We start from the raw sequence: 27,414 nt of genomic DNA on the forward strand, positions 1-27,414 counted from the left end.
TTAGTGGTTTCGCAAAAGGTCATTTTAAACTAGTGTTGATATATACATGTAAAAATATAACCTCATAATAAAAAAAAAAGAGTTGACATAAAATCTTGGACTGATCTTGCATTTTGGTGAAAGTTAACCCAGTTTAAGGAAACATTTAGTCTCTGGTTGAATTGAGCTTTTTTCTTGTGCATGTGTTGAACTCCTCCATAAGGAAAATGTGTATTTGTTGAGCTAAATTCTTCGTGCTTTTATTTTGAAGGTCTCATGTCATAAGCCCTCAAACTATCTTGAGTTTTGAAGTGTCCGCCTCATTTTATCTTTGTTCATTTTTCTTTCAACCACTTCCAAACCTCACGTTCGTATCACTGTTATGCCTAAATTGAACGCAAATAAATACCTTTGACAAAATGTGAGTTTTGGCTTTATTTTGAAGAAGTTTGCCTCTGTTTGGAATGCAAACGTCTTAACACACATTTTAGAAGTACATGTGTTTTAAGCAGCTTTCATTTTAAGTATCATAAACCCAGACACGGGGAGAACATGCAAACTCCGAGCTACACCTGCAGTGATCATTACAAGTGCATAGATTTTACGTTTTGCTGCGTCGTGATCAAATCTGAGCTGTAGCGCGTTGACATTGTTGACCCGATGGGGCTTAATAATTATGACACTATTCAAGCTTTTTTTAAAATATTAAACTGTATATTTTGGGGAAATTGGGTTCAATCACACAAACTATTTAAACAAAACTAATTTAACAGGTTTCCCCAGGTCGACGTTACTTGTATTCCACAGTGGGGGTCCCTAAATCGGTTCCATGCTCATTTTGGAGGGGGTCAAAAGTTTGGGAACCTCTGCTTTAGACTGGATCAGTGGCATATTATAGCTTCAAATTGATCGTCACAATATTTTTCAAGGGCGCCTCGGGGGAAAAAAAAAACAAAACCATATCGCCACTATGCATGTTTAAAAATGGAAGTTTAATACGAACTTACAAATCGAGCAATAAGCAGAGGCGATTCAGAACTGATAAAACCTTTATTTCACTTAAATCGTCTCTTACATTTGTCCTGTTTGGAACATGGAGTGGAGCTAGAGCCACTTTCACACAGACCTACTTCAATATCCAGGAGGAGGACAGTGTCAGGGCGTTGGGGGGGATTTTATTTTTTTAAAACAACTTTTCATTCGTTTTCTATGGGTGTCGGTCAGCTAAAGTCTAAATGTTCACAACCACGTGCGCGCTAAGCAAGAAAACCATCACATGAAGCTTTTTTTTTGCATTTTTTTTCATCATTTTATGTTTGTTTTTTTTTTAAGTTATTTTAAGCAGAATACTGGTCAGTAAAAACAAAATGATTGCTGATATACATATAGGTGCCACATTCACTACTGCATGGGGAAAAAAGCTTTGTTCGAAGACATTTTTAGGAGAACATTGTATTTTTTTTTTTGTAATTTTTTTTTTTCCATTGTAAAATTGAATAGTGCATGAATTATTATGTCCCCAGCAAATTGTAGAAAGAAAACATAGAAAGACATGAGTTCTCTAAAACTAAAGTGGAATGTAAATGGTCAATGGCAAAGGCGATTGTGACACGGCTAATCGCAGTTAGCTAGTAGCATTAGCGTTAGCATGAAGTACACACGTTTTTCCTAAGGTTTAAAAACTTCCAGGTCTTGTGGGAATTTTGACCAAAAGCTATTTTTTATTTGCAAATTTCATAGTTCAAACTTTTATTTCAAATTTTAGGGGCTTTTTTTTTAAATTAAAATGATTTGTTTTAGCATTAGCGTTAATATATGTATGGCTTTTATTCAATTATTTTGAAACTGTTGAATAAATACACAATTTATTTACTGTGACATAAAATTGTACCATCATTATGAAGCTATTTCATCATTACCAAGCTACAGTACACAACAGTACGGTTTATTATTACGATTGTTGCTTCATTTTTGTTAGGTCCCATTTGATATTTTCTGTAACCGTTCATGTTTATCAAGCTAAATATAGTTTTCTTGATTTGCCGGTGTCACAATGTGCCTTGAATTACCTTCTGTATCAACCTCAGCATGTTTGAAATACTATGTGCATTAAAATATTAAAATTGTGCCTTTTCTTCAGTCAGAAAGGAGGAAATAAAATTCACAGTTTTTGTTGAAAATAACCGGATAGTTTAATAATAATTTGTAAGTGGAAGAAAAATTGTTACGCTAGGAAAAAATAAAATAAAAACAGGAGCTAATATCAACACTAGCTATAAAAGGAGGAGGAAGTATGGCGAGGGAGGAGGGTCAAAAAGCCGAGTAGAGCGGGAAAATAGTTAAAAAGATTTAAACAGGAATGTCGGGATTAAATTACTCGTTTTGGTTTGGAATTTTTATGTGAATTAACATCGAGACGGGTTTAAAAATGGTGCTATGGATGCCGGAGGTTATACAGAAGGAAGGAATCGTGGGAGATGTGCGATGGGCGGGAGCAGGGGGGAGGGGGCGGGCCTGATGGCGAAGTGTACGAAGAGGAGACAGGAAGTAGGGCGTAGGAGGCAGGAAGTAGGAACTGCAGGAGGAAGGAAGGAAGGAGGAGTCGAAAGAGTGGAGGAGGGGGGAGGGTCTAGTTCTCGCCGTCGCCGCCCTCGGTCTCGTCTGCCTGGTTTTCTGATGTCCACAGCTGCAAGAACAAACACAACGAGCAAAAAAGATGTTAGAACTATTATTTGCAGGTTTGAGAGATTTGAATTTTCTATTTTAGAATTTGGTATTTAGGAAGGGAAAGTTGATCACAGCATCGTTTACTGCGTGGTGTTTGGCAAAAGCGTCTAAATTATGTATTATTCTCAATTATCTTGACTACTGTATTTTCCGCACTATAAGTCGCACTTTTTTTCAGTGTCAATTTTTTCAGAGTCAAAATTCAAACTTTAAACAATTTTGAAAACAAAGTTAATCAACTTTAACTCTTTTATTGCAATCCAACATTCTTATTGAATATCACACCCTTTTCCCCATGTTCATACCCATTGCTGTCAGCAGAGGGAGCACTAATGGAAATCTAATGGGACCTGGCTTTTAGTTAAGTGACTTTCCAAACATTAAGCTAGATTTTAGGTTCAAAGACACAAAATCCTAATGCCACGGTGCATGTTTAAAAGTCAATAAAAGGGCAAAATAAAGTCCAAGAAGGCAGGTCAAAGGACAGGGCGGCGACTAGTGATCATTCTACTAATCAATTAGTCCAGCCTTTATTCTTTAGATGAATCGATGAGTTGTTGAGCTTCATCTGGATCAAATTCATCTCATACATTTGGGCCTTTTGCAATCTATATAACTGCCCTCTGAGGCCATCCTGGTGGACAAAACCGGAATTGCATTTAAACGACACAAGAAATGTGTGGATTTAGTGTTTCTCAGCACATGGCATGTTTTGGACTGTGTTTAGTCCAGATGACGATTATTCAATGACTAATTTACTTATTATTTTAATAATTGGTTAGTTTTGATTACTCAGTTAACTTGTTTCAGCCCTAACGCGGTTGGGCTTGCAGCGTGCGCGTGCTGGATTTGATGCGGTGGATTCGACAGCGCAGTACTCACAGTGAGGTTGTCCCTTAGTAGCTGCATGATCAGCGTGCTGTCTTTGTACGAGTCCTCGTTCAAGGTGTCGAGCTCCGCGATGGCCTCGTCGAAAGCCTGGGCAGACGAGCGGACACGGGTGAAAACAAGAGCAGATACAACCAACGACGATCATGTTTACTTCAGTCATCAAAGAGCTAAATGCTGCTGAATATGATTGTATGTTTAGAACCAGTTCCGACTATGTTGGTTCACAGGAAAAATTCAACAAATTCTTGCTTTGTAATGGTAGAATAACTAAAAACTGTACACCAAAAGGAATACATGGAAAGATTGCAGTGAAAAGAAGTGCAGGTAATAAATAGTCAAGTGTATTTAAGTTTACCCCAAAAGTAACATTTATTTGGAAGAAATCTAACCCTCTATTTTTTTTTTTTCTATCCCGGTACAATAACAATTATAACAGAAACATATTTGGGTTAACTAAAACCCAAAACATATATTAAAAATGAATAAATACATAAATAAAAAAGCCCTAATTTTCTTTTTATTTTTTTAAAAGATCATTAACCATTGTTAAACATCTTTTTTAAGTGCATTTTCCAGATCATTAAACATTGTTAAACATCTTTTTTAAGTGTATTTTCCAGATCATTAAACATTGTTAAACATCCTTTTTAAGTGTATTTTCCAGTTTATAAACCAGCTTATGTTGATTCAAAAGTGTCTCAAAGTGACAGAGTGGCATTTCAGAACAAAAAAAAATAAAAAAATGCATCTGTCATGTTCCTGTTCACCCAGAGTCAAGTGTTTATATTGCACTATTCTACAACTATTTCAAACCAATACGTCTCAAAATATATTTATTAAACCGGTCCTTCCCGGACTCCGCCTTCATGTTGAAGCCTGTGCAGGTGTGTCGTGTCCACCAGAGGGCGGCGCAGTGTACCTGCTTGGCCAGAGTGCAGGCCTGCTCCGGAGAGTTGAGAATTTCGTAGTAGAAGACGGAGAAGTTGAGGGCCAGGCCGAGGCGGATGGGGTGTGTGGGCTGCATGTCCTTCTTACTGATGTCAAACGCTTCCTGGTAGGCTTTCTGAGAGTTATCCACCGTTTCTACAGACAAATGAGCACAAGCCTTACTATACATTCTACAAGAAGAATGGGAAAGTAAAACATATATACAGATGTTTTGGACTCAAATGTGTCTGGATGGAGTAGGTTTGGACAAGTGCGGACGAGGGAGAGTGAATATACAGCCACGTTTCGACTGGCCCCGTCTGGTTTGGAGCACTTTGGAACATTCAGTCATTTAAAGTTTGTGGCGTAGTGAGACGAGGCTTAAGTTAGTGTAAACAGAAAACTACTTAGCGTATTTTCCGGACTATTAGTCGCACCTTTTATTTTATAGTTTTGGCCGGGGTACGACTTATACTTATATTTATACTTATACTCCGGAGCGACTTCTATGTGATATAATTTGTTATTTTCACACTTGCAACCGCATTTCATTCTCCAGTGCAACTTATATATGTTTTTTCTTCTCTTTTATGCATTTTTTGACTGGTGCGATTTATACTCCGGTGTGACTTATAGTCCGGAAAATACGGTAGTTAATCTTTAGCTTTTTCAGCATTGCCCGCCTCCGCCTCTTAATGAAATGCGTTGGATTTGAATAATATTAGATACATTATACACTGGTAATATAACATTTTTTGTCTTGACACGAGTGCTGTGCGTCGATGAACAGGAAATGGCTGATGCTAACGTACGCTAGCTTTGCCCACTCAACATAACATAAGTTAGCATCAGTGGAAATACAGCGGTTTATCATAAGCTCAAGCCAGCGTTTGGTGAGGAATTCTTATTTTTTTTATTTTTCCATCTGCTTTTTACAGTCTTGTTTTCGCCTGCATTCTCTCTTGTCCAATCATCTGGCTCTGGCGTGTAGCTCCTTCTTAGCTAAAGCCTACGCGAGCCAGGCCACTTTGGAAGCTAGACCTCGCGGGGCCCACTTGGGATCCCTTAGACGGCCCGGTACGGTTCACTTTAGACATTAGAGTCACTTTCGGCCCGTACCGATCCGCTCCAAAGTGAACCAGTGGAAACATGGCTCTTACAGGCGGGTGAAAATGAATATAGGAGGAGAAGGAGCCTAGAGGAAGACCAAAGAGCAGATTGATGGCTGTAGAGAAAGACGACATGGGATTAGCTTGAGTGAGAGAACATGGTTAGCAATTTTAAAAAGGTTGAGATGGATTTGCATGGACAAAACTCCCCCGGTCTCAATCCAGTGCAAATGCAAATGTCACACTTTACTCCCAAATTTGCACAGCAGCAATGACAGGACCCAAACATCTCAATTATTCATTTACTTGTGTTTCAACGGCTGTTTTTGTGCAAATCTCCCATTTCTGTAGTGAACTAAGAAGAAAAAACTATTCCAGACTTGGCACAACGCACCAGCCGGCCAAATTTAAAAAAGGCCTAACCTTAGAGGCGGAGGGTAATGAAAGGCTGGACAAAGGTGAACTCTGGCACATTGAACACACAGGAGGAGATGGCAAGAACTCGACAGCACTTTGCCCGAGATAAATTTCACTTCGGGACCAGAAAGTACCTTTGACTAATGGATTCACTTTGAATCATGTGATTTTCATTTTCAGCCTCTGCAGACACAACCCTTGGTGTCGGATGGAAAAACATTTACTTTATTTCACCAGAACAGACTAATCCACACTCTCATCACCTATCAGGGATGCAAAGTGTCCATCCGCCGCTGTTCGACCATGACACGAGCGAGAAGTGCTGCGATGGTACACCCACCTTTCTTGTTGTCCCCTGACGCCACCTCGGACAGGTATCTGTAGTAGTCGCCCTTCATTTTGAGGTAGAACACCTTGCTCTCCGCAGCACTGGCATTTTTGATGAGGTAAGCGTCGAGCAGCTCCTGACAACAGACGGCACACGAGGTTAGAGATGCACGCCGATAAGAGGAGCGGTTATGGTCAAAGATTCACACCAAAGAATATATGAAACCAGGTCTTAACAAAGAGTCCAAAACCAGACTGTCCCTCAACCAGGACTCGAGCTTTAAAAAGGACACATTCTGCATCAATTAAATGGAATTAATGTGTTGACTGAGGTCCGTGAGCAGAGCCACGCCTCAACCTGTCTTCTGACCACATCTTTGTTACCCAGAAGCCCTCTCATACCAGTCTAACGCCCCAGCCACCGCTCGACTCTGTTCTCTCGACCCGCCCTCCCTCCCCTTGTGATATGCCTACTTCAGCATCCAGTTTTCTAAGATGGATGCTTATGAAATGTTATCGTCCTTTCAAAAAAAAAAATTCAACTTGGGCGTTTCATGTTTGACAACTTAAAATAACGTCTGCACTAAAAACAACGCGCTGCTTTCTACATGTCAGGAATTCTTTCGTAGGAATTTGGTGTTAGAATTCCATCTATTGGCAGCAGAGGGAATTACCGGTACCACGGGAAAAAAAACGAAAGCAAGCGCGCCCATGACGTGCTAATGTAAGCGCGCAGTTGTAATGAACTTGACTCTTTGGTTATACATATGACGTCACAGATCTGGGGAATCTGATGTTGATATAATTTGAATCTTAATCTCCAAAAATCTGAAAATAATCCAAAGATGCTAGAAAGGACTGAACCACTAACGAAAATGCAGATCCATTCAGATACTGCTGGTTCAATTGTGATCATATTTGCATTTATTGTCTTTGCTAAACGTGCCAGAGGGAGCGGCACTGTTGTAGTAAGTGCCAGAGAATGCATGGATTACCTGGACAAAAGCTACTACACACTGTTGGAGCAAATGTCCCATCCTTGCACTGTTGCCATAGCAGCAGTCTCTGCTCTGTTACCATGGCAACAGTCGCTACCGACCCAGTCCTCCAAAAAGGAAACCATCCATGAATTTATGATCGCTGTGCTGTACACCACAAATTAATCTCAATTTTGGCCACAAGGGGGCACAAGACAAAGTCAATAGAGATCACATTTTTACAATTAATTTCCCTCTAAACAAAGTAATTAGACAATATCCAAATCCAATTGTTTTAATTTATTTTTTGTTTGGTCCAAACTAATATTGGAAGATATTTAATATTTGTTTAGATTTTTATTTTTGAGGAGTAGAAGTAGTACTAGTAGTAGTAGTTCTAGTACTGGCAGTAGTTCTAGTTCTAGCAGTAGTTTTAGTTCTAGCAGTAGTTTTAGTACTAGCAGTAGTTCTAGTACTAGCAGTAGTTCTAGTACTAGCAGTAGTTCTAGTTCTAGCAGTAGTTTTAGTACTAGCAGTAGTTTTAGTACTAGCAGTAGTTTTAGTACTAGCAGTAGTTTTAGTACTAGCAGTAGTTTTAGTACTAGCAGTAGTTCTAGTACTAGCAGTAGTTTTAGTAATAGCAGTATTTAGGGATGTTTTCTACAAAATATATTTTTTTGATTCAAATTAAATGTGCTTCATCCCCAGTGCATCAATAAGTCGACTAAAGGTGTTTACTATCAGATTTAAAAGTCCTAGTGATGAACAAAGAGCCACTGAATGTACAGCTTGACAAATCGTTCCAACAGCAGAGTTTGGAGCCAGATAATGAGATCTATTTCTGTCTTTACATGTGGGTCAAGGTCATACTCTCTTCTGTCACTCCTCAAGATTCAGCTTTAAACGTGTCCTCTTCACCGCGTGGTGGAAGGAAGAGGCGGTCCCACCGTGCAGTGTGGGCACCGCGTGGTCGGCTTCACCACGTCAATCATACCCTATATTTGGGGCGTGACTGATCCCAGACCAGTTCTCTAACCTGAATCGTACCTGAGGTATACTTTTTCTTCAAAAAGGCCAGTCCAGCTATTCTTTAGTAATTCTGAGTTTGTGTCACTGTGGGACTCTAGAGTAAACAAACCACTTTCCCTTTATCTGCAGCTTTTTCTGCATTTATTTCACTTCCCTGCAAAGCGCCACAGAGAAGGTTTTAGCCGCCCTTTAAGTAATGCATTGGGTTTTGGATAAAGGTACATTCATTCTGCACTGGAAACCTAATATTTTGGGTCTTGACAAAGCGAATACCGTGTGTCGATAAAAAGGAAACAGCTGATGCTAACATGCGCTAGCTTTGTCGTTAGAATCAGCGTTAACACGGCGGTTTGTCACCATATCAAGTCGGTGTTTAGTGAGAAATTATTATTTTCAGTTCATTTCTGCTTTATTCGGAGTCAGTGTTCTAGTACTAGCAGTATCATCTCAATCATCTCACTTGAAAGTGAGCCAGACTGCTTTGGAAGCTACTGCTCCAAGGGTCCGTCTCGGGCCCCTTAAACTGTCCAGAATGGTTCATTTAAGACAGTGGAGACACTTTCAGACAGTCACGATTCGCTCCAAAGTGAACCAGTGGAAACTTGGTTATGGGTAAGACTTGAGGACACAGACACGATTTATAGACATGCATCCAGAAGTGATGAGTCATTTCAAAATTACCAAATAAATAAAAAAGTGTAATAGGATATCATATCAGACTGCCAGCTCAAATTTGAAAGACTGTCAAATAAGGGTGCGGTCATACAGTTAAGTCCTATTGTAGACTTGTTTTGCTCCTGTTCAAGTCCTGGTAAAGTCCCAATTATTATTGTTTTAGTAGCCTTGTTTGGACTGGAAATATGTAGCCTGAAACGGGGAGAGAAAAGGTAAAAATAAAAGGTAAAGTAAACCCTTTTCTAAATGCATAATATCATTTAAAAACATGGGCTGCGATAAATGAATATAATGAAACCCTTCTGTACTTTATCAGTGTCTGTGGTGAGTAGGGGTTACTTAGTCAAAATCTTGGCGTACAACAAGAAAATATCTAAATTCCTGACTTGTGCAAATATTTTACTCACAATGACTACCGAGCCCCCCAAAAATATTGTTGATATAGCGAATATTGTGACAGGCCAAACTTCAACCTTGTTCAAAAGTAAATAATCTTCCTCGTATTGCGCCCTATTGAACCTCGTTTGCACCCTCGTCAGTTCGGTCCGGACCCTGCAGGAAGCGAAACCCACAATGTCGAGATGCTAACTACGCCTTAACCCACCGCACCATCAGCGAGCAGTTCTGTCCCCCCTTTTCGTGTTTTTATTATCGCAAAAGAAAATTGAATGCCGTCAACTGAGCTAAAGTTCAAAGGGTGAATAATCGCTTCTGCAGTCGCCTTACATCCGTCGGAAGGAAGGAGCCAACTACACTGGTTGTCTACGGTAAGTCTCTTCTATTACGATAAAGTGTCCATTTTCTGAAGAAGGAAAGATCACACTTTATTTACCTCTTGAAGACAGTATAAATATAATAAAAGTACATGAATTGTGATCGAATCAAGCTCGTAGAAAACAGTGATAAACAGTAGTTGGCATCACGCCCACCACTATCCGTCATCTCAGTCATATTTACTGGACTTGTTCGTGGCCCAATGAGTCATCTAACTCCTATTAGCGTACTCTGATCATTCTTTTCTCGTTTTGGCTTTAGGCCTGAGGATGCACAGATACCAGCTCTGACGTCCGCGCCGATACCGGAACATCGGGTATTCACTGACTATATTGCGATACAGATTAGCCATTAGCCATTAGCCATTTTGAGAAGACCATGTCAAAACTCAAGACCAACAGAATTCATTTTAAAGTGTTTTGCCGTTGTAAAGCTACCGTAATGGAAGTACAAATAATATTAGCAGATTATTATTGCATTTCTCTTCATCTTTTACGAAGTTCCGATAACACGTTGAAGTAGTTTAAAGGAATTGAGACGATAAGAGATGTCGGTTTAAATTCCGCAAGCGGGATTCGACTGCCCGAACGCTCCGCTAACTGAACCGCCCCGGGGGTTGTAGCTCAATTTGAAAACATTTTCTTTTCTTTACCAGCACATCCTTGCAGATATCGTCCAGCTCCTTCTCGATCTTGATGCGGTAGTCGCGGGCCATCTGCTTCTTCTTCTCGTTCCCGGAGTCGGCCTTGCTCTCGATACTGGAGATGACGCGCCAGGACGAGCGGCGCGCGCCAACCTGGACACCACAACAACACTTTACACGCACTGGATGTCGCGAGGGCCGTGCTGTTAGTGAAGACGTACGGCAAGAGTCAGGTTCTCTTTGACTTTTTACTACTCGCTGTGAAGGACAATCGCAGAATCCTGTATTGGACGGCTGTGACATAATTCCAAATGCATGTTAAAACCAAAAGTCATGCTGCGTTCATGTGGTCCTCGGGAACTCGGGGAAACTGAAACGATTCTGAAAGTAAGGATTTTGATGTGACTAGTAATAAAATCAGAGTCCGCTCTTTAACATGGTTTAATAGAGCTAACAAGTAAGCTTTGTTGTTAGCTTATTCCAGAGTTAGTTATTTACCATTTTTACTTTAGCAATCTAACGTTACATCTTTCATTAAACAGTAGTGTCGGGTATTTTTGTACGTTGCTTCTTTTTAAGGACAATTGACCATAAACCGCTAAATCTAGCTAATTATAACCAATAAGGTCAAATTCAAAGAGGGCCAAATTCACAAACAACGTCAGGCGTTTAAGTCGGTCCGCAGCCTTTGACCCGAGTTCACGACTTATTATACCGACTTGTGCGAGTGTTCGTTGTCATTTTTCAACTCGTAAAAACATTTCCCAGAATCCCAAGGACCACATGAACGCAACATAAGAATATTCATTGTATTCAAGGTTCAGACAAATGATTCCTTCCTGATTTTGCCGTGACAAATCCTTCAAACCGGGAAGGGATACTTTTGCATCAAACCCATGAATAGTATAAATATATAAAAATAAAAGTTAGATTTTCGTATCAATATTAGTCTTGGATATTTGTATAATATAATTTACTTAAATTCTCATGCTGTTCCACCACGTCCCCGCTGTGTGACAAATAGTGGATCTCATTTTTCAAAATAAGTGTAAAAATATAGTAAAAAGGAAAGGATTAAATCAGAGCCAGAATATGGGGCAGTTGTAGTTTGTGAATATTTTAAACACATGAAAGTTTGACGAACCATTTCCCATGAAGTCACATTTATTGAAAGTGTTAGACTTTTACCCCCCCCTGCCCAAGTAAGACCAGCTGCACACTAAAGGATTTCGAAATCTTCTACAATCTTAACACTTGATACAAAGCGAGCAGAGAACCGACATGAGGACATTTTGGAACGATCATTTATTATTTAATCACATGAAAAACCGCCACACCACATACATACAATCGATTCCAGGTAAATATTTGCTAAAAGTGGTTGGCTATGAAGGTGTCACACGATTTCTTAACGAGATGAAACGGTAGGATACGAGGAAGCATCCGTTGGTTCTCTGCATGAGAGCTTATCCACAGCTAAAGTTACAGTTACATGTAGCGACAACTGTAAATTGCCAAAATATATTCGTACGATTGGGCGTTAAAAATCCTCTAGTGTGCTGCCAGTTTGTGTTTGCCGTGCCATAGTGCGTGACCAGTGTGCCGTTTGGTGAGAAAGAGTCCCCCTAAAGTAGACCCACCACACATATTTTATACATACAAACCGGACACAACCCTACCACGTGTGAACACCACCATCCCGCCACCAGACCAGGACCACCGACCAACAGCGGTGAGCGTTTTATACTTACACTTACATACTCGGGGCCATCCCTCGCTCCATCTGCTCACGTCAGATAATACGACAATATATTCACCTGCACAATCCATACCAACAAGACATTTTTTGGGTGAAGGTGGGCCCGCGCTTTGTATTGGCGCGCTCACATTTTGTTAACTAAACTTCGCCAACTCATTTGAGAGCCTAGTTTGGACTCTAGACACGGTTATATATTTATTTTTGACCGGTTCACCGTTTTATTTGTCTTGTCTCTTACATATACTTGTAATACACAGTTGTGCCACCAGAGAGCGTGTAAGTGCTCCTTTACTAATCTAGTGGCTCCAGAGTGGGCTGACTTATTGATCTCCAATGAATCCAACTGTTGAATTAGCAATATTGAGACATAAAAACACCTGCAATTAAATAAATGGAAGTTAGACAAGTTTAAAAGGGCCTGTACCCATTTTTTTCAGGTAATTAAGTAAAATCTGTTTTGCCACAGTAGAGATAATATTGTAAAAGCAACTATGCAGGTGAAAATTTGTCCATTGTGCACTCAGGATGCAGGGAATGCATTAGGTAAGTGGGAAATACATGTGGGCCGCTGCAAACGGGTTAAAATTTACTAGTTCCGTTTTGTACAGCGCCTTCAATGCCATACTGTGGACCAGCTGACACCTCACCGAAAAAGTTACATAGCGCGCCGTCAACCGTTGTTCTTGTGCATTGATTGGCGCGTCTGTCGGGGCTAAATAAAACCCATTTTCAATCCGCCCCGCTGCCCCGCGTACGCGCCGGCAGTACGTACCACGTTCTTGTAGGCGACAGACAGGAGGTTGCGCTCCTCGTTGCTCAGCTCGCTGTTCTGTTCGGTCACGGCCTTCATCGCCGCCGCCATGTCGTCGTAGCGCTCGGCCTGCTCCGCCAGCTTGGCCTTCTGAACCAGGTCGCTCTTATCCATCTCGCCGCTGTGGAAGAAGACGGGGGGGGGGGGGGGGAAGTGTTACAGGTGATATCGGAATGAAGCGTTTGACGAACTCTTTTACTAAAACCAATGTAATGCACCGAAATCGCACCAAAAGCCTCTAGTTGGACGCCTTTGCTTTGACCCGGGAAATACATCTGAACGAAAAGCAAACTCGCGTCGGTTTTTTGGCCTTGTCCAATGACTACTCTTCGGAGGAATGATCGCTGCTGTGGAGGAGGCTCCGATTGGTTGACCCGTTCCAAATTTTACCCAACGATCGTTTTTTTCTGCCGACGCTAGAAAATGTGGCACCAAATGCTTGAAATTAATGAAATCTGGGGCTGCCTGAATAGATGCGGGAGCCAGGCAAAGCGATGACATCTCCGTGACGACAAGCAGGCAGGGTACTCCCCCAACAGTTCAAGTTCCATAGTGCTTACATTTTACAAAAGGCAACCATGACGTTTTCTAGACAAGATTTAAATGAAATATGCATCACTTTTAGACATTGCATAATAAATCCACGGAATTGCATAATGTTGTATGAGAAGCATCTAAATACAATCTTTCTGCATCTGTGTATTCCCCTGCGTTATCAGATATTTATGAGCCATCTTAATGTAAAAGCGCTGTATGTTGGAGTCGGCGTTGAGTCTCTTTAGTGGAGCGTGCTGCAGCTAAATGAGTCGAGGCAGTGTCCTAGTTAAAAGCTCACAAATTCATCTGGAGTTAGAACCCCGGGGGCCAGAGCAGAGGAGCAGGTCTGTCCAACCGCACTCCACAAAAAAAAGCACCCGGCATTTTAAATACGTTTCGAGCGTCAATGTGGGACTTTTGAGCTTTATAAACACATTGCGTTCACAGCACATTTTTTTCATTTGCTTGCAGTTGTGTACAGAGTGATTCATGCTTGTCTGAGTAATCTTTTGTCTCCTACTATCAAGATGTCATGGCTCCGAAAATCCACGTTTTCACAGATTCGCGATACACGCCCACTGCTCTTTACTCCCTTCACAGATTTATTTTCTTAAATTGGCCGGCGTCAATCGTGTCGAATCATCAATGATCGGCTTGGGTCCTCAGTCAATCCTCTGTGAGTAAAAGCATGTTGTTTGGAGCAGTGTGTGGAGGAAGAAATTTGACAATTTTAAAAAGATTAAAAGGGGACATATTATACGGAATCAACTTTAATGATAATAATAATGCTTTTAAACCTTGTGACAGAAGTTCTTTCTCATCATTAGTTTATGCACAGTTGTATTATGATTGATTCCGGCATGTTTGTCCTGCAACTGAGTGCTCAGAAAATTTCGATTTTCTACCCTCTTTCCCTGCCCACATTCTGGTTTTCAAAAAATAAAAACATGTAAATGACAATCTGCAGCATGTTGCACTGAAATGTCACTATGAAGAGGCAGGTTTGACCAGGAAGTCAATGCTGTCTATGTTTATTATTAAGACGTTCTGGATCAACATTACGATTTATAATGAACAATATGTAAAATTATGACCTACTTAAAGTCTAGTTAGTTCAATAGTGTAAGAGTATGGGGTTTATGTTCAGGAAAATATTATTGAAGGCCATGTTTCCAGCCCAATCTAAGGATTTAACCAGGACTTAACCAGGTCTGGTCAAAATCCAGGACCAATCCAACCTAAACCGAGCCTGAACCATTCTAAAGCTAAAAATGTACTGATCAAAGACCAAACCAGGCACAACCCAGCACACCTGGATTATTGCAGGACTCTTGCCAGCCACAACCGCCCTTGGGCTGACTGACAAAAACACAGCTAACAAAATATCTTCTTTGACTACCTTAGCTTTAGAATGCAGGGCCAAAGCAGGTCTAAAGCAGGTCTAAAGCAGGTCTAAAGCAGGACCAAAGCAGGACCAGAGCAGGACCAGAGCAGGACCAGAGCAGGACTAAAGCAGGACTAAAGCAGGACTAAAGCAGGACTAAAGCAGGTCCAAAGCAGGACCAGAGCAGGACCAGAGCAGGTGTAGACCAGGACTTAATACGTTTCCATATGTGGGTTGCTGCACCAGTCAGAAAACCTTTGATTTAGAGGTGTTCTGCTTGTATTTAGCCTTCATGAGTTGAAAGTGTGTGTTACGTAATGCACTCAATGTATTTGTAAATGAGAAATAAAGATCACATTCAAATTACACTGTTGGTTGTTTACTTTTAAATAAAACATCAGGAAAATTAAAATGTAGTGTATGAGGTTACCGATTTATCAATTTCCATTCCTCTGATGCCCAGTAGAGTTTGAGAAGGTCTTAGGGGGGATCTGAACTGGTTTTGATTGGGGTTTGAGGTGGATTTGAGGTGGGTTTGAGGTGGATTTGCTTCACAGAATTAGTGACACCAGTTTCAAGTCTCTCTCGTCTTCAGATTTACTTTCAAACACAAACGGGAGCAGATTTATGTACACCTATAAAGAGAAATGTTATAACTTTATTTACCGTATTTTCCGGACTATAAGTCCTTTTTTCCAAGTTTTGGCCGGGATACTTATACTCTGGAGCGACTTATGTGATATTATTTGTTATTTTCACACTTGCAACTGCATTTCATACTCCAGTGCAACTTATTTTTTTTCCTTCCCTCTTATGCATTTTTTGGCTGGTGACTTATACTCCGGTGCGACTTATAGTCCAGAAAATACGGTAATATATGCCAATGTCAACAGTAAAACACATAAAAAGGACTAACATTCTAAGTACAATTTCACATACATTTAAAGGGGCTGTAGCCGATTTCTTTTTCTTAATTAGGGCACCACCGATATATCAGTTGGCCAATATCATCAGCCAACATGGGCTCGGAGAGAAATATTGGCCCTAAGTATTTTATACCTCGTTTTAAAGGACACCTATTATACTAAATGTACTTTTTTTTAGCCTTTAACCAAGTTATAACATTGTTCCCTCATCCATAACACAGTTGCAGCAAGTTTCATTTACGCTAGCATGACTAATCCCGTTTAGAAAGTCCTGTCCTCTCCCCTCCGAACATCAAAAACAGTCCATTCTGAATTTCCCTCATCTGATGTTTTCTTGATCTGTGACTCACAAGATTTTCTACACAGTTTTAAAGTCCATAAATTATCACCAGACTGGTTTTGAGTATTTTTGTCGTCAAAACACGATCATTACAAATATGTAGCTTCATTAGCGAGACAAATATTTTTTACCCTCAAATATGTAACTCACTCTGTTGCCATTAGACAGAGCACATATTATTAAAATCGTTTTTAGCTCTAAAACATGAAATGCCAAAATAAAAAAGGTACTCAAGAGCATGTTTAAAGGCCAATAACAATACAAATACTGCATAATATTTGTCCTTAAAAGCTTGTACAAGCATTTGATCACATTTGCAGTTAGATTCATGTCCCAATTACTCACTACAGACAATAGTTTGAAGTCAGGATTAAAGTAATCTCATTACTCTGTCTGAGCGGTGTGTGTTGTACATGTGTCAGTTTTGACACTTTGCTTCTTTCGTTCACTTTAGTTAGCGCTTAGCTTGTAAAATGCTACATTATTACTGTAAACACTGCCTGTCTGCCCCCTCTTTGGCTACTATTACGTGATTACAGCTTATACGTGTTTACTGGACCCACATTCATATGAAAACTAGCCGTGAAATGTGATGGTTGGCTTTTAGACATAAAAATGGCGCGCACACATTAATTAGGCTAACCGCACCTTTAGGCTTGTTCACTTAGAGTAGGTTAGGTTATCAAAAAGAACGTTATGCACACATATTTTCAGCCTTTAAATTTTGCTATTAAGGGCACCGAATAGAAGTATATTTAAAACTATTTGACATGGCATGAGTACGTTTCTGGTAATTTGCTCTGTAAAAATTCAATACATTTATTTTTACATCTCTAAATATATCAGCGGTTGTATCGGCTACCTCCAACCTCATTCTATACATCGGTCAGGCTCTATTAACACAATATACGGCACACGATACGATATCCCAATTTTAAGATACATAAAATTTTGTACATGATACTTTGCAATACATGATTTAACCAAATACACAAATCTGGCATATATCAAGCAAGGCTTCTATGAAATAAACCAAATGCATAAGCAGCAAAATGAGGCTACAATTGTGTTTTAAATGTGCATGTATACAATGATAAAACACTGAATTGTCAGATTTTTTTGTCAACCAAGAGGGAATAATGCCACGAAATTGGTCATCAATTTACAACTCGTGATATAATTATAAGTCATGAATCGTGAACCCATAGTGAGATTTCTGAATCGTAACAGACCTAAAAGATAAAGCAAATATTTTGTGTTGAAAATGTCCTTTTGACCTTAAAAAACGGGTTAGGGTAGAGTAAATTCCTCACTAGGGATGTCAAGATTATTCAGTCAATCAAAAATCGTGATTATTTAGGTCATAATATAAACTATTATGATATGATAAATACTATAAAGTACTTTTTAAATCTGGCTGCTTTTGTCACATTTACTTTATTTTGTCATTCAGACAGTTCATAAAGCTGGTCACACAAATAGACGAGACGAGAATGATCGTTCAATAGTGACTTTTTTTTTCTCCGTCAATAATCGTAACCCTAAAATTTGACACTGCGACACCCCTACTCCTCAAAATAGTTTGAAAATGTTGTCGAAACACTACCAGAAAATCGTCATGGCGATATATATTGACGTAGCAGCCCATAAAATAGGTCGACATCTTTGCATCTTTGCACACTCCTACTTTTCGATAGCCAACTCCCAACTCATTCATCCGTCTGCGGACATTCTCTACATAATCTAGCTTTTTATGCTTGTGCTTGTGCCATCTATCATCTATATCTCCTCATCTACATTCCATTACTTGCAGTTTGTCTTCGGCGTGTTCTCCAAAGTGGCAACGGGAGCCGGATTTATCCCGTCCCCTCACCCCGAACAGCCTGAGCCGAGCGGGATGACACACTTACAGCGCGGTAGCCTACATACTGGAGTCCTACCGTGGCCCTGGATTCTTTCCGCTCCTCCTCCTCCTCATGACGGCACTTTCTTTTTTTGCCAAACTGTCACCGCATGGAGACTGAGAGATGAGGTTCCATTTTCAAAACGTGCACACAAATGGACTGAGCAAGGACACATCGCTATAAACAAACTAGTGAACCAGGATTTAAAATGGTGTGAACATGGTCTGAAGCAAATCAAGGACTAAAGCGGGAGAAAACGGGACAAAGCAGGGACTAAACCAGTGACAAAACAGGACTAAACCAGGGACAAAACAGGACTAAACCAGGGACAAAACAGGACTAAACCAGGGACAAAACAGGACTAAAACAGGGACAAAACAGGACTAAAACAGGGACAAAACAGGACTAAAACAGGGACAAACCAGGACTAAACCAGGGACAAAAGAGGACTAAACCAGGGACAAAAGAGGACTAAACCAGGGACACGTATAAGGACTAAACCAGGGACACGTATAAGGACTAAACCAGGGACACGTATAAGGACTAAACCAAGGACACGTATAAGGACTAAACCAAGGACACATAAGGACTAAACCAAGGACACATAAGGACTAAACCAGGGATACGTATAAGGACTAAACCAGGGACACATAAGGACTAAACCAAGGACACATAAGGACTAAACCAAGGACACATAAGGACTAAACCAAGGACACATAAGGACTAAACCAAGGACACATATAAGGACTAAACCAGGGACACGTATAAGGACTAAACCAGGGACACGTATAAGGACTAAACCAAAGACACATAAGGACTAAACCAAAGACACATAAGGACTAAACCAAGGACACATAAGGACTAAACCAAGGACACATAAGGACTAAACCAAGGACACATAAGGACTAAACCAAGGACACATAAGGACTAAACCAGGGACATGTATAAGGACTAAACCAGGGACACGTATAAGGACTAAACCAGGGACACGTATAAGGACTAAACCAAAGACACATAAGGACTAAACCAAGGACACATAAGGACTAAACCAAGGACACATAAGGACTAAACCAAGGACACATAAGGACTAAACCAGGGACACGTATAAGGACTAAACCAAGGACACATAAGGACTAAACCAAGGACACATAAGGACTAAACCAAGGACACATAAGGACTAAACCAAGGACACATGAGGACACATGACTACTACGAGCTGGACCCACTTGAAGAGTGGGTCCAGCTCGACTCCGACGGTCCCTCATCTGCCTGAAGAGTGGGTCCAGCTCCAGTCTCCTCGTGTCCGTCTGTCCGTCTGTGAGAGTCGGATCTCTCCTTCACTGGAACTCCTCCAGGTTTCTACGCTTTTTTCCCAAAGAGGTTTTTTTTGTAGTTTTTCCTGGCCGAGAAGGAGAGTCTAAGGACAGAGGACCCTGGGACATCGTCCCTCGCCACCACAGACATTGTCTGACTCCCTCGCCACCACAGACATTGTCTGACTCCATCGCCACCACAGACACTGTTGATTCATTTCTCCCTGTGGCCCTCAGAGGCAACTGTTGTTGTGATTTTGGGCCTTACAAAAATAAATTGATTTGATTTGATTTGACTAAACCAAGGACACATGAGGACTAAACCAAGGACACATGAGGACTAAACCAAGGACACATAAGGACTAAACCAGGGATACGTATAAGGACTAAACCAAGGACACATGAGGACTAAACCAAGGACACATAAGGACTAAACCAGGGATACGTATAAGGACTAAACCAGGGACACATAAGGACTAAACCAAGGACACATAAGGACTAAACCAAGGACACATAAGGACTAAACCAAGGACACATGAGGACTAAACCAAGGACACATGAGGACTAAACCAAGGACACGTGAGGACTAAACCAAGGACACATAAGGACTAAACCAGGGTCACATTAGGACTAAACCAGGGACACGTAAGGACTAAACAAGGGACACGTAAGGACTAAACAAGGGACACGTAAGGACTAAACAAGGGACACGTAAGGACTAAACAAGGGACACGTAAGGACTAAACAAGGGACACGTAAGGACTAAACAAGGGACACGTAAGGACTAAACAAGGGACACGTAAGGACTAAACAAGGGACACGTAAGGACCAAACCAGGGACACATAAGGACTAAACCAGGGACACATAAGGACTAAACCAGGGACACATAAGGACCAAACCAGGGACACATAAGGACTAAACCAGGGACACATAAGGACTAAACCAGGGACACATAAGGACTAAACCAGGGACACATAAGGACTAAACCAGGGACACGTAAGGACATTACTGCATATCCTCTAGGGGTGCAACAAGTTAATCGGCTAATCACAACTTATCAATTATTGAAATAATTTAGTGATCAAATAATCGTCAACTCGTCTATAAATAGGTAACAAAAAATGCCATGAGCTGAAAACTTTAGCGTATTTGAAAGAAAGAATAAGCACATGACTAATCGATTTGTAAAATGATCGTTTGTTGCAACCTTGATGTCCTCCCTTCTCTCTCCCCGTTTCGAGCTAAAACTGTTCCGTCTATTGAGACCGACGGGCTAAAAACTAAAAAAAATACAAAAAAACAACTAAACCAGGCCAAACAAGATTAACCAAAGATATAAAAAAGGACAAAACGGTACTAAACCAGACATAGACAAGGACTAAACCAGTGGAAAACAGGAATAAAACGAGGTAAATAAGGACTAACCCAGGAATAATTGACTATTTATATATAGGACTAGAACTATAACAGGTCCAAATAACGCTTAAAAGGGACAAGACGTAAACCTGAGATTAAAGGCAGACTAAACCAAGACAAAAACGGTATCTAAAATGGTCGAAATGGAAGTAAGACCAAACTAAAACTAAGAATCAAATCGGACACAAACCACTATGTACTGTATCTAAATAAACATGGTGTTGTCAGTTTCAAGTTTAAAAAAAAAGGTCGATATAGTAGTATGGCAGTAGTATTAGCACTAAAGTTGTGATAGCAGCAGATCATATTAGCAGTAGTCTATTCCAAACAAATGGTTTCATCACCAAACTTCAGTTTTCTCATTATTAATATGCTTTTAATTGGTTTAGAATCAGCAGGCTTTGTTAATGTGGCATCACTCTGTGGAGCGAGCCTCTTCCAGGCTTCTGTTCACTTGGAGCGTCTCCAACACCAAAAATAATTCATCAGTAAATGAAGCGATTAGTTAAAATGGCCCTAAAGCAGTGGCTAATTTATTGCATTCAAACTGACATTTAAAAATATATATATATATATATTACTGTATAAAACGGTATGAAGGCTGGTAAATTTGTGGTTGTAAGTAGGGAAAATGTTTAGCTGGCGTTGCAAAAAAAAAAACTAAAACGTCAATAAATGAAACTCTGGCAGTCGAATCTTGCGCAATTTACCTTTTGTAGCAAATGTTGTTGATACACAAAACCTTGAATTGTATTTTGTTTTCAACCCTAAATGTGTCAATATCAAACTTGAGCATACTGAATTACATTTCTGCCACAGTAAATCCCAAAGTGTTGCTTTTGTTTGAGAGGTGGATAATGTCATGTATTACTCTGAAGCGCAGTTTAAATTACAAAAGCACTTTCTTATTACTGTTTGCAAGAAATCCAGATACTATTTTTGTAATGGCCTCAGTGTTGCTCTCCATCTGTTTTCAAGGGCCGCGGTGGAACAAACAAATGCATAAAGAAACAGCTGATGAATCACAGCTTGCCGTTGTCATTCGCGATATCATCTGTAATATCCTCCAGGACACAGATATAACACAATTTCCTTTCCAACATTTGTTCGTCAGGTTTTAGGTGGCTGGAGCAACACCAGCTTTCCGTGAGAGTCTCTGCCCAAAAGTACTTTGGGATTGTAATTGATGCTATTTTCGGTCAAATTTCATTAACTTCAATTCAATTTAACTAAATTGTAGTGTGTCCTTCTATTTAAAGCGGCAACGACTAATTAGATTAATCAATTGTTTATAGAACCAATGACCAATGAAATAATCAATAATAAGTGTCACGTGTCATGTGCTGGGAAGGGGATTTACGTGCCCTAATCTATAAATTCTGTTCTTTGGATTAGGGCCGTCACGATATAACATTTTTGCGTTACAATTATTGTGAAAAAACAAAATAAACGTCACAATTTAACGATTATTTACGACTATTGAGACCGAGACCAAACAATAGTGAAATATTTAATTTCCTTTCATTCCTGTGGTTTGAGGTGTCACTGTTCCTCAATGTTGTGAGCGACTTTACAAAAATGTACTTTCTGAAAGACAAAATAAATGTAATTTGACAAAAACAGGCAAATAAAATAAAGTTCTTTACATTTAAGTCTGTTTTTTGGGCTGTACATTAAACCAAAAAATACTTAATTTTGCTTCTAAAATTGTCACGGTTATTATGTTTTGGGTTCTTACGATCATATTATGGACTGAATAATTATGACATGACATTTTAAATATTCTCTGTCAAGAGCTAATCAGTCAGAATATTAAAATATTATATATATATATATATATATATATATATATATATATATATATATATATATATATATATATATATATAATATATATCTGACATAAATCATTTGACTTGACAAAACATGGCCAGTGACTACATCATAAATCATAGTTGCAGCTTGACTATGCTACATTAGTTGCTTGGGAATAGTGGAACCATTTTTTTTGAAAGCTACTCTGATCAATCTGTTTAAAAAAAAATAGCACCCGTGTGCAACCCTCTGAGCCAAGACGATAAATGTTTGTAGCCTATGTGTAATCTCTAAACAAATGTATTTCGTATGGTGGCCAAAACGGTACTCCAACAACCTACGGCCCATGACGATCACCACCACAAGGTTTTCTTTAGGTCTACAGTGCGTTCACACCTAAATGACAAGAACTCAGGATTATGTCGTCACATCTCATACAATTTTACCCCATTTTTAAATACCAGTCGTGACCCAGCAGCGTATTGTGTGGTTCACCTTGTGTGTCTTTAATATTGCTTTTACTAATGTATCACAAGGGTTGTTTGGCACAGCTTCCAATAACGTAGAGTTTTTGACGTTCCATCAGACCCAGTGGCATTTACTTTCCGCGTTCGATTTCGAGCTCGATAGACATCTGCAGACAGAGACTTATAGAATAAATTGTTAGTATATATGATTCATTTTTGGCCAGAAGGCAGTAGCGTGAAATGGGGAGAGAGGGTAGAGACATTTGGCAAATCATCAAGGCCAGAAATCAACCCCGCAATCCCAAATGTGCAACGCTTTACACCACTACACCACTACACTTCTAACTTTATAGTAACCAGGCTGTGATTGATTTTGATACAGGTATGTTTTTAATTACTGTATAGTTACTATTAGGGGTCAATATATCAAAATAGATGTACTGTGACACTAAATTTGGTGATGCAGTATCGATATATCACCATGAATGACTTTCCAGATAATATCCCAAATTATTTTGTGACCGCACTACACTTTTGTTGCTCGTTTGAAATAAGAAAGAAACGGGAACTTGTATTTATGCAAACCATTTGACAATTGGACTTTTCTGACTTTTCTTGAAATGGATGTATTTCATTATGAGGTTGTGCAGGTTGTTGTTTGACGAAGGAAAATGTTGTTAAAATGTATTGGGTGATATAGTGATATATTGCAGAATATCATGCGCAACAATAAATACAGATCACCGCATGTATCGCAAAAATCGTGATATCGTCGTATCGTGAGCCGTGTATCGCATCGGCTTGTGAGGGGCCCTGCGATTCCCAGCCCCTAGTTACAATCCCTCCAAAAGGCGTGAGCCCACATATTTGGAGAACAGTAGTAGAATGAGCTTTTAGGAAATGATGGACGCTACTGTAGAGCTCACGCTGTGCTGCCATGGCAACACCGTGAAAAGCTTTGAGCCGAGCTTTCGCGTAGCATTTAGCATCCGCGAGCCCTCCATTTACATATGTATAGTGGCATTAACGAGGCGACAGAAGAGCAACAAAACGCTAAACAAACACGTCAAATTACTATTACTCTTTTTAATTAGTGCTAAAATGTTATTAATTAGGCATTACATTCTGATTTGAAACAAGTACGTCGTTGTTGCGGTTCCAATTTTCTACCCATCTTTTTGAGCCGAAGCACCTGTAGTCGCCTTGGGGCTTGTCGCGGGGAACAGGTGCACTTTCCCCGGCCCCAGATTACAGCCCTCTCCGCCAAACCCTCTCATTACCCCGCGGCGCTTTAACACAGCACACAGTTTATTAGCCTCGGTAATGCTAATGCTACTTCCAAGCCAAACGAGCGCTGTCAAACCAGAGCCCCGGCCTCCCCTCCCTCCTTCTCCCCCTGCCGAGCGCTGAACGTTTGCCCCCTACAAACGCCAAACCACCTGCCTTTACAGCCCTTTAAAATATCCACCGCCATTTCAATACTCTTGACACATTAACTTATAGGGATTAAAACAAAAACACAATAATCTCGACGCGGCAGACTCGCGTACGAGCACGGGCCGTTGGATTTATATGATTTAGTTCGATGCTAACCGCTAATGCTAACAGGGCTCTTGACCCAGTTCCGACCGAACGTACACGCGGAGAGCTTCGACCGAAAACCCGCCGTGTAAACCCGTCGAAACCCCCCGCACCCGCGTCGCATTTCGCCACGCGTGCGCTCGTCGTCGAATATCGTCCCCCCCCCCCAAAAAAACCGTGAACCGAATTCGATGCAAAAGGGAAGCGACCCGAGAAATGGGGAGGGTCTGTTAGCTTCCATCTCCGCCATGACACAGAGCCGTGCTAAGGACAACCGAGCTCGTCCTCCCGCTGCGGATAAAAGCAGCCAGAACACGGTCGGTCACCCCCGTTATAATGCGGATAGAGTGGTCGTTATTAGCACGTAACGGCTTTACGATCGTTATTTTGTGCAGATATTGTGTCGCGGGGCAGGAGCACGTCCGGAGACAATGCGGTGCACTTAGTTGTATCTGGGGCCCGTTATGTTTCTCAAAGCAAACAAGAAATCGTCATAAAAGGAAGGGGGAAAAAAAACACGTGAACGAACGGTGCCAGCTTATTCGACATGCATTTTCTCCCAAAGCATCCCCCGTAAAATTTGCAGTTTGTAGAATACTGGTCTTAAATGTACAATAATGGCATTAATTCAACGTTAAATAAAAAAAAATAAAAAAGTACGTCTCGATTGTATTTACATTAATGCAACGGATACAGTCGTGGCGAAACAACCCGGATGAAATAATGCAGCGTTAATTCCAAGCTGTCAAAATGGCCTTACTTGACTGCTCCCTGCCCTCTTTACGCGGACCGCCTGTCATCGCGCATGGCATCGGATTAGTTCGGGCCTTTTAAACGTGAACGAGGTGTGAATTGCGAACCGTGAATAACAATAATAATCGCTGCAGAAAAGAAAAGAGAAAAGTGGGCTTCGGGTCCGACTGTCGCTGCACCGGACTCGCCCTAAACCGCTCGTGTGCATCCACCCAGCCCTTAACCACAATGGGCACCCTCCACCATCCCCGTCCCGTGCGTGCGCGCTGCTGCAGTGGATGCGATCGGGGGGCCACACACACACGAGCCGTCGCCGCGTTAGCCCCGCACCTCGCCCTTCACCGAAAACGTAACCGAGCGCCGTGTGCGAGAGTAACGGGGAGGAGAAGAAAATGCGATCTTTGCAAAAACGCGCCGCGATCGCACTTACGTTTAGAGCGTCGAAGCGTTCGCGATGTCTGCTGTGAACGATGGGAGATTTATCCAGTCGTCCTCCGCTGCTCGCTCTGCTCCGCTGGCTGGCTCGGGGTGTTCGGGGCTGTACCACTTCCTCCGCCCGCTGCTGCTGCTGCTCCTCGCACAACTTCCGCTTCCGCCCGAAAACCCCCGCGGGACTCGCTGCAGTCCAGGCATCTCGGCCCGGGTGGATGTGGCCGCTCGTGGAGGATGTTTCTATGGCTACTGTGTGATGTAGGCCTGTATCTTATGAGATGAATGAGTGAATGTATTTAGGTTTGGAGTATATATATATATAATGCATGCCTTGTTTGTAGGTTATAGATTTAAAACAGCCTTGACTTTGGGTGTTTATATGCTCATTGACTCATAGAATGGCCCAGCATGATTCAGTTTTCCAGGATATACTGTCCTAATTACAATAATAACAATTATATATTATATTATTATTTATTTATTTATTTTTATCTTTATTTATTTTTCCTCTCCATCCCTTGTTGGGAAATGGGAGGTTTTGTCTATAGGAGTTTTTGTTTATAGGAGTTCTTCTATTGAGAGTGTTTTTTAAACTACCTATAAGTTATCTGTTCTTTTCCTCTGTATCTAACTGCGTTGCAACAGTGAAATTTCCCCATGTGTGGACAGTAAAGGATTATCTTATCTCATCTTAAGCCAAATTATATACTACACAAGCACATACAATGGACAAAGAAATTATTTAAATGTTGTTGTTGTTGTTGTTGTTATAATCTACCAAACTTCATCAAACTCTATGACAGGTTTTTGTGATTTTCTAATTTTGACTTTAATTGGTATATTTAGACCTGTTGTATATATAAATGATTGTTTTACGCCAAAGAAAAGTTTAACAATCTGTAGAAAATAACAGAAAGTGACATCACACATGGGACACTCATTCCACCCATCCAAAGTTTATGAATAATTTGTACAAAACAAACTACTTTTTTGACCCTCTAAATAAAGGTGCTCCATGTATTCCAAACAGGGGTCAACCAGCTCGAGTCTTCGCCACAACTCCTGTGCTTTATTATACCTCTATTTCAAAGCTTATTTATTACTTTTTCACTTAGGCTTGAGCATTGAACAGTCTTAAACGACCCTGTTTTTTATTATTTTGCTTTCCCTCCTCTTGTTTCTGTGGCTCAAATCATTAATCCTCATGATGGTCTTCATTAACTTGCCTGTTGACTATTTCACTTAGAAGTTTTTTCACCAGTTTGAAAACTTTGGTAATGTTTTGAGTTTACTTCCTGGTTGGAGAGGTAGAGGTAAAATTGTGTCAGTTGCACATATATTTCCCCTGCTTTTTGATGACAGAGGGGGGATTGTATTTCCTGGGATTGTCAGCTTTTATTTGTCCTTTTTTTCTTGACAAACTGCATTAATTAGACAAACAGGATAACTTTAATGTACACCTAATACAAATAATGTAAAATGGCCAGATAGTCTAAGTAG

At 40.5% G+C, this 27,414-nt stretch overlaps 1 protein-coding gene across 1 annotated transcript; it reads right to left on the reverse strand.

Annotated features, from left to right (window-relative positions):
- Positions 1 to 1,010: 1,010 nt before the first annotated feature.
- On the reverse strand, positions 1,011 to 26,057 carry ywhaba (tyrosine 3-monooxygenase/tryptophan 5-monooxygenase activation protein, beta polypeptide a). Its single transcript, XM_072432245.1, has 7 exons — positions 25,913 to 26,057; positions 13,007 to 13,166; positions 10,485 to 10,628; positions 6,391 to 6,514; positions 4,517 to 4,680; positions 3,589 to 3,684; positions 1,011 to 2,665 (listed from the first exon to the last, which is right to left on the reverse strand). Exons 2-7 carry the CDS (start codon positions 13,157 to 13,159, stop codon positions 2,609 to 2,611), a joined length of 738 nt encoding a protein of 245 aa, XP_072288346.1. The 5' UTR covers positions 13,160 to 13,166; positions 25,913 to 26,057; the 3' UTR covers positions 1,011 to 2,608.
- Between the last annotated feature and the right edge of the window lie 1,357 nt (positions 26,058 to 27,414).

The sequence above is a fragment of the Eucyclogobius newberryi genome, unplaced genomic scaffold (assembly GCF_026437365.1).
Source record: "Eucyclogobius newberryi isolate DKJ021-1_F unplaced genomic scaffold, fEucNew1.0.hap1 SCAF_106, whole genome shotgun sequence".
Taxonomy (NCBI): domain Eukaryota; kingdom Metazoa; phylum Chordata; class Actinopteri; order Gobiiformes; family Gobiidae; genus Eucyclogobius; species Eucyclogobius newberryi.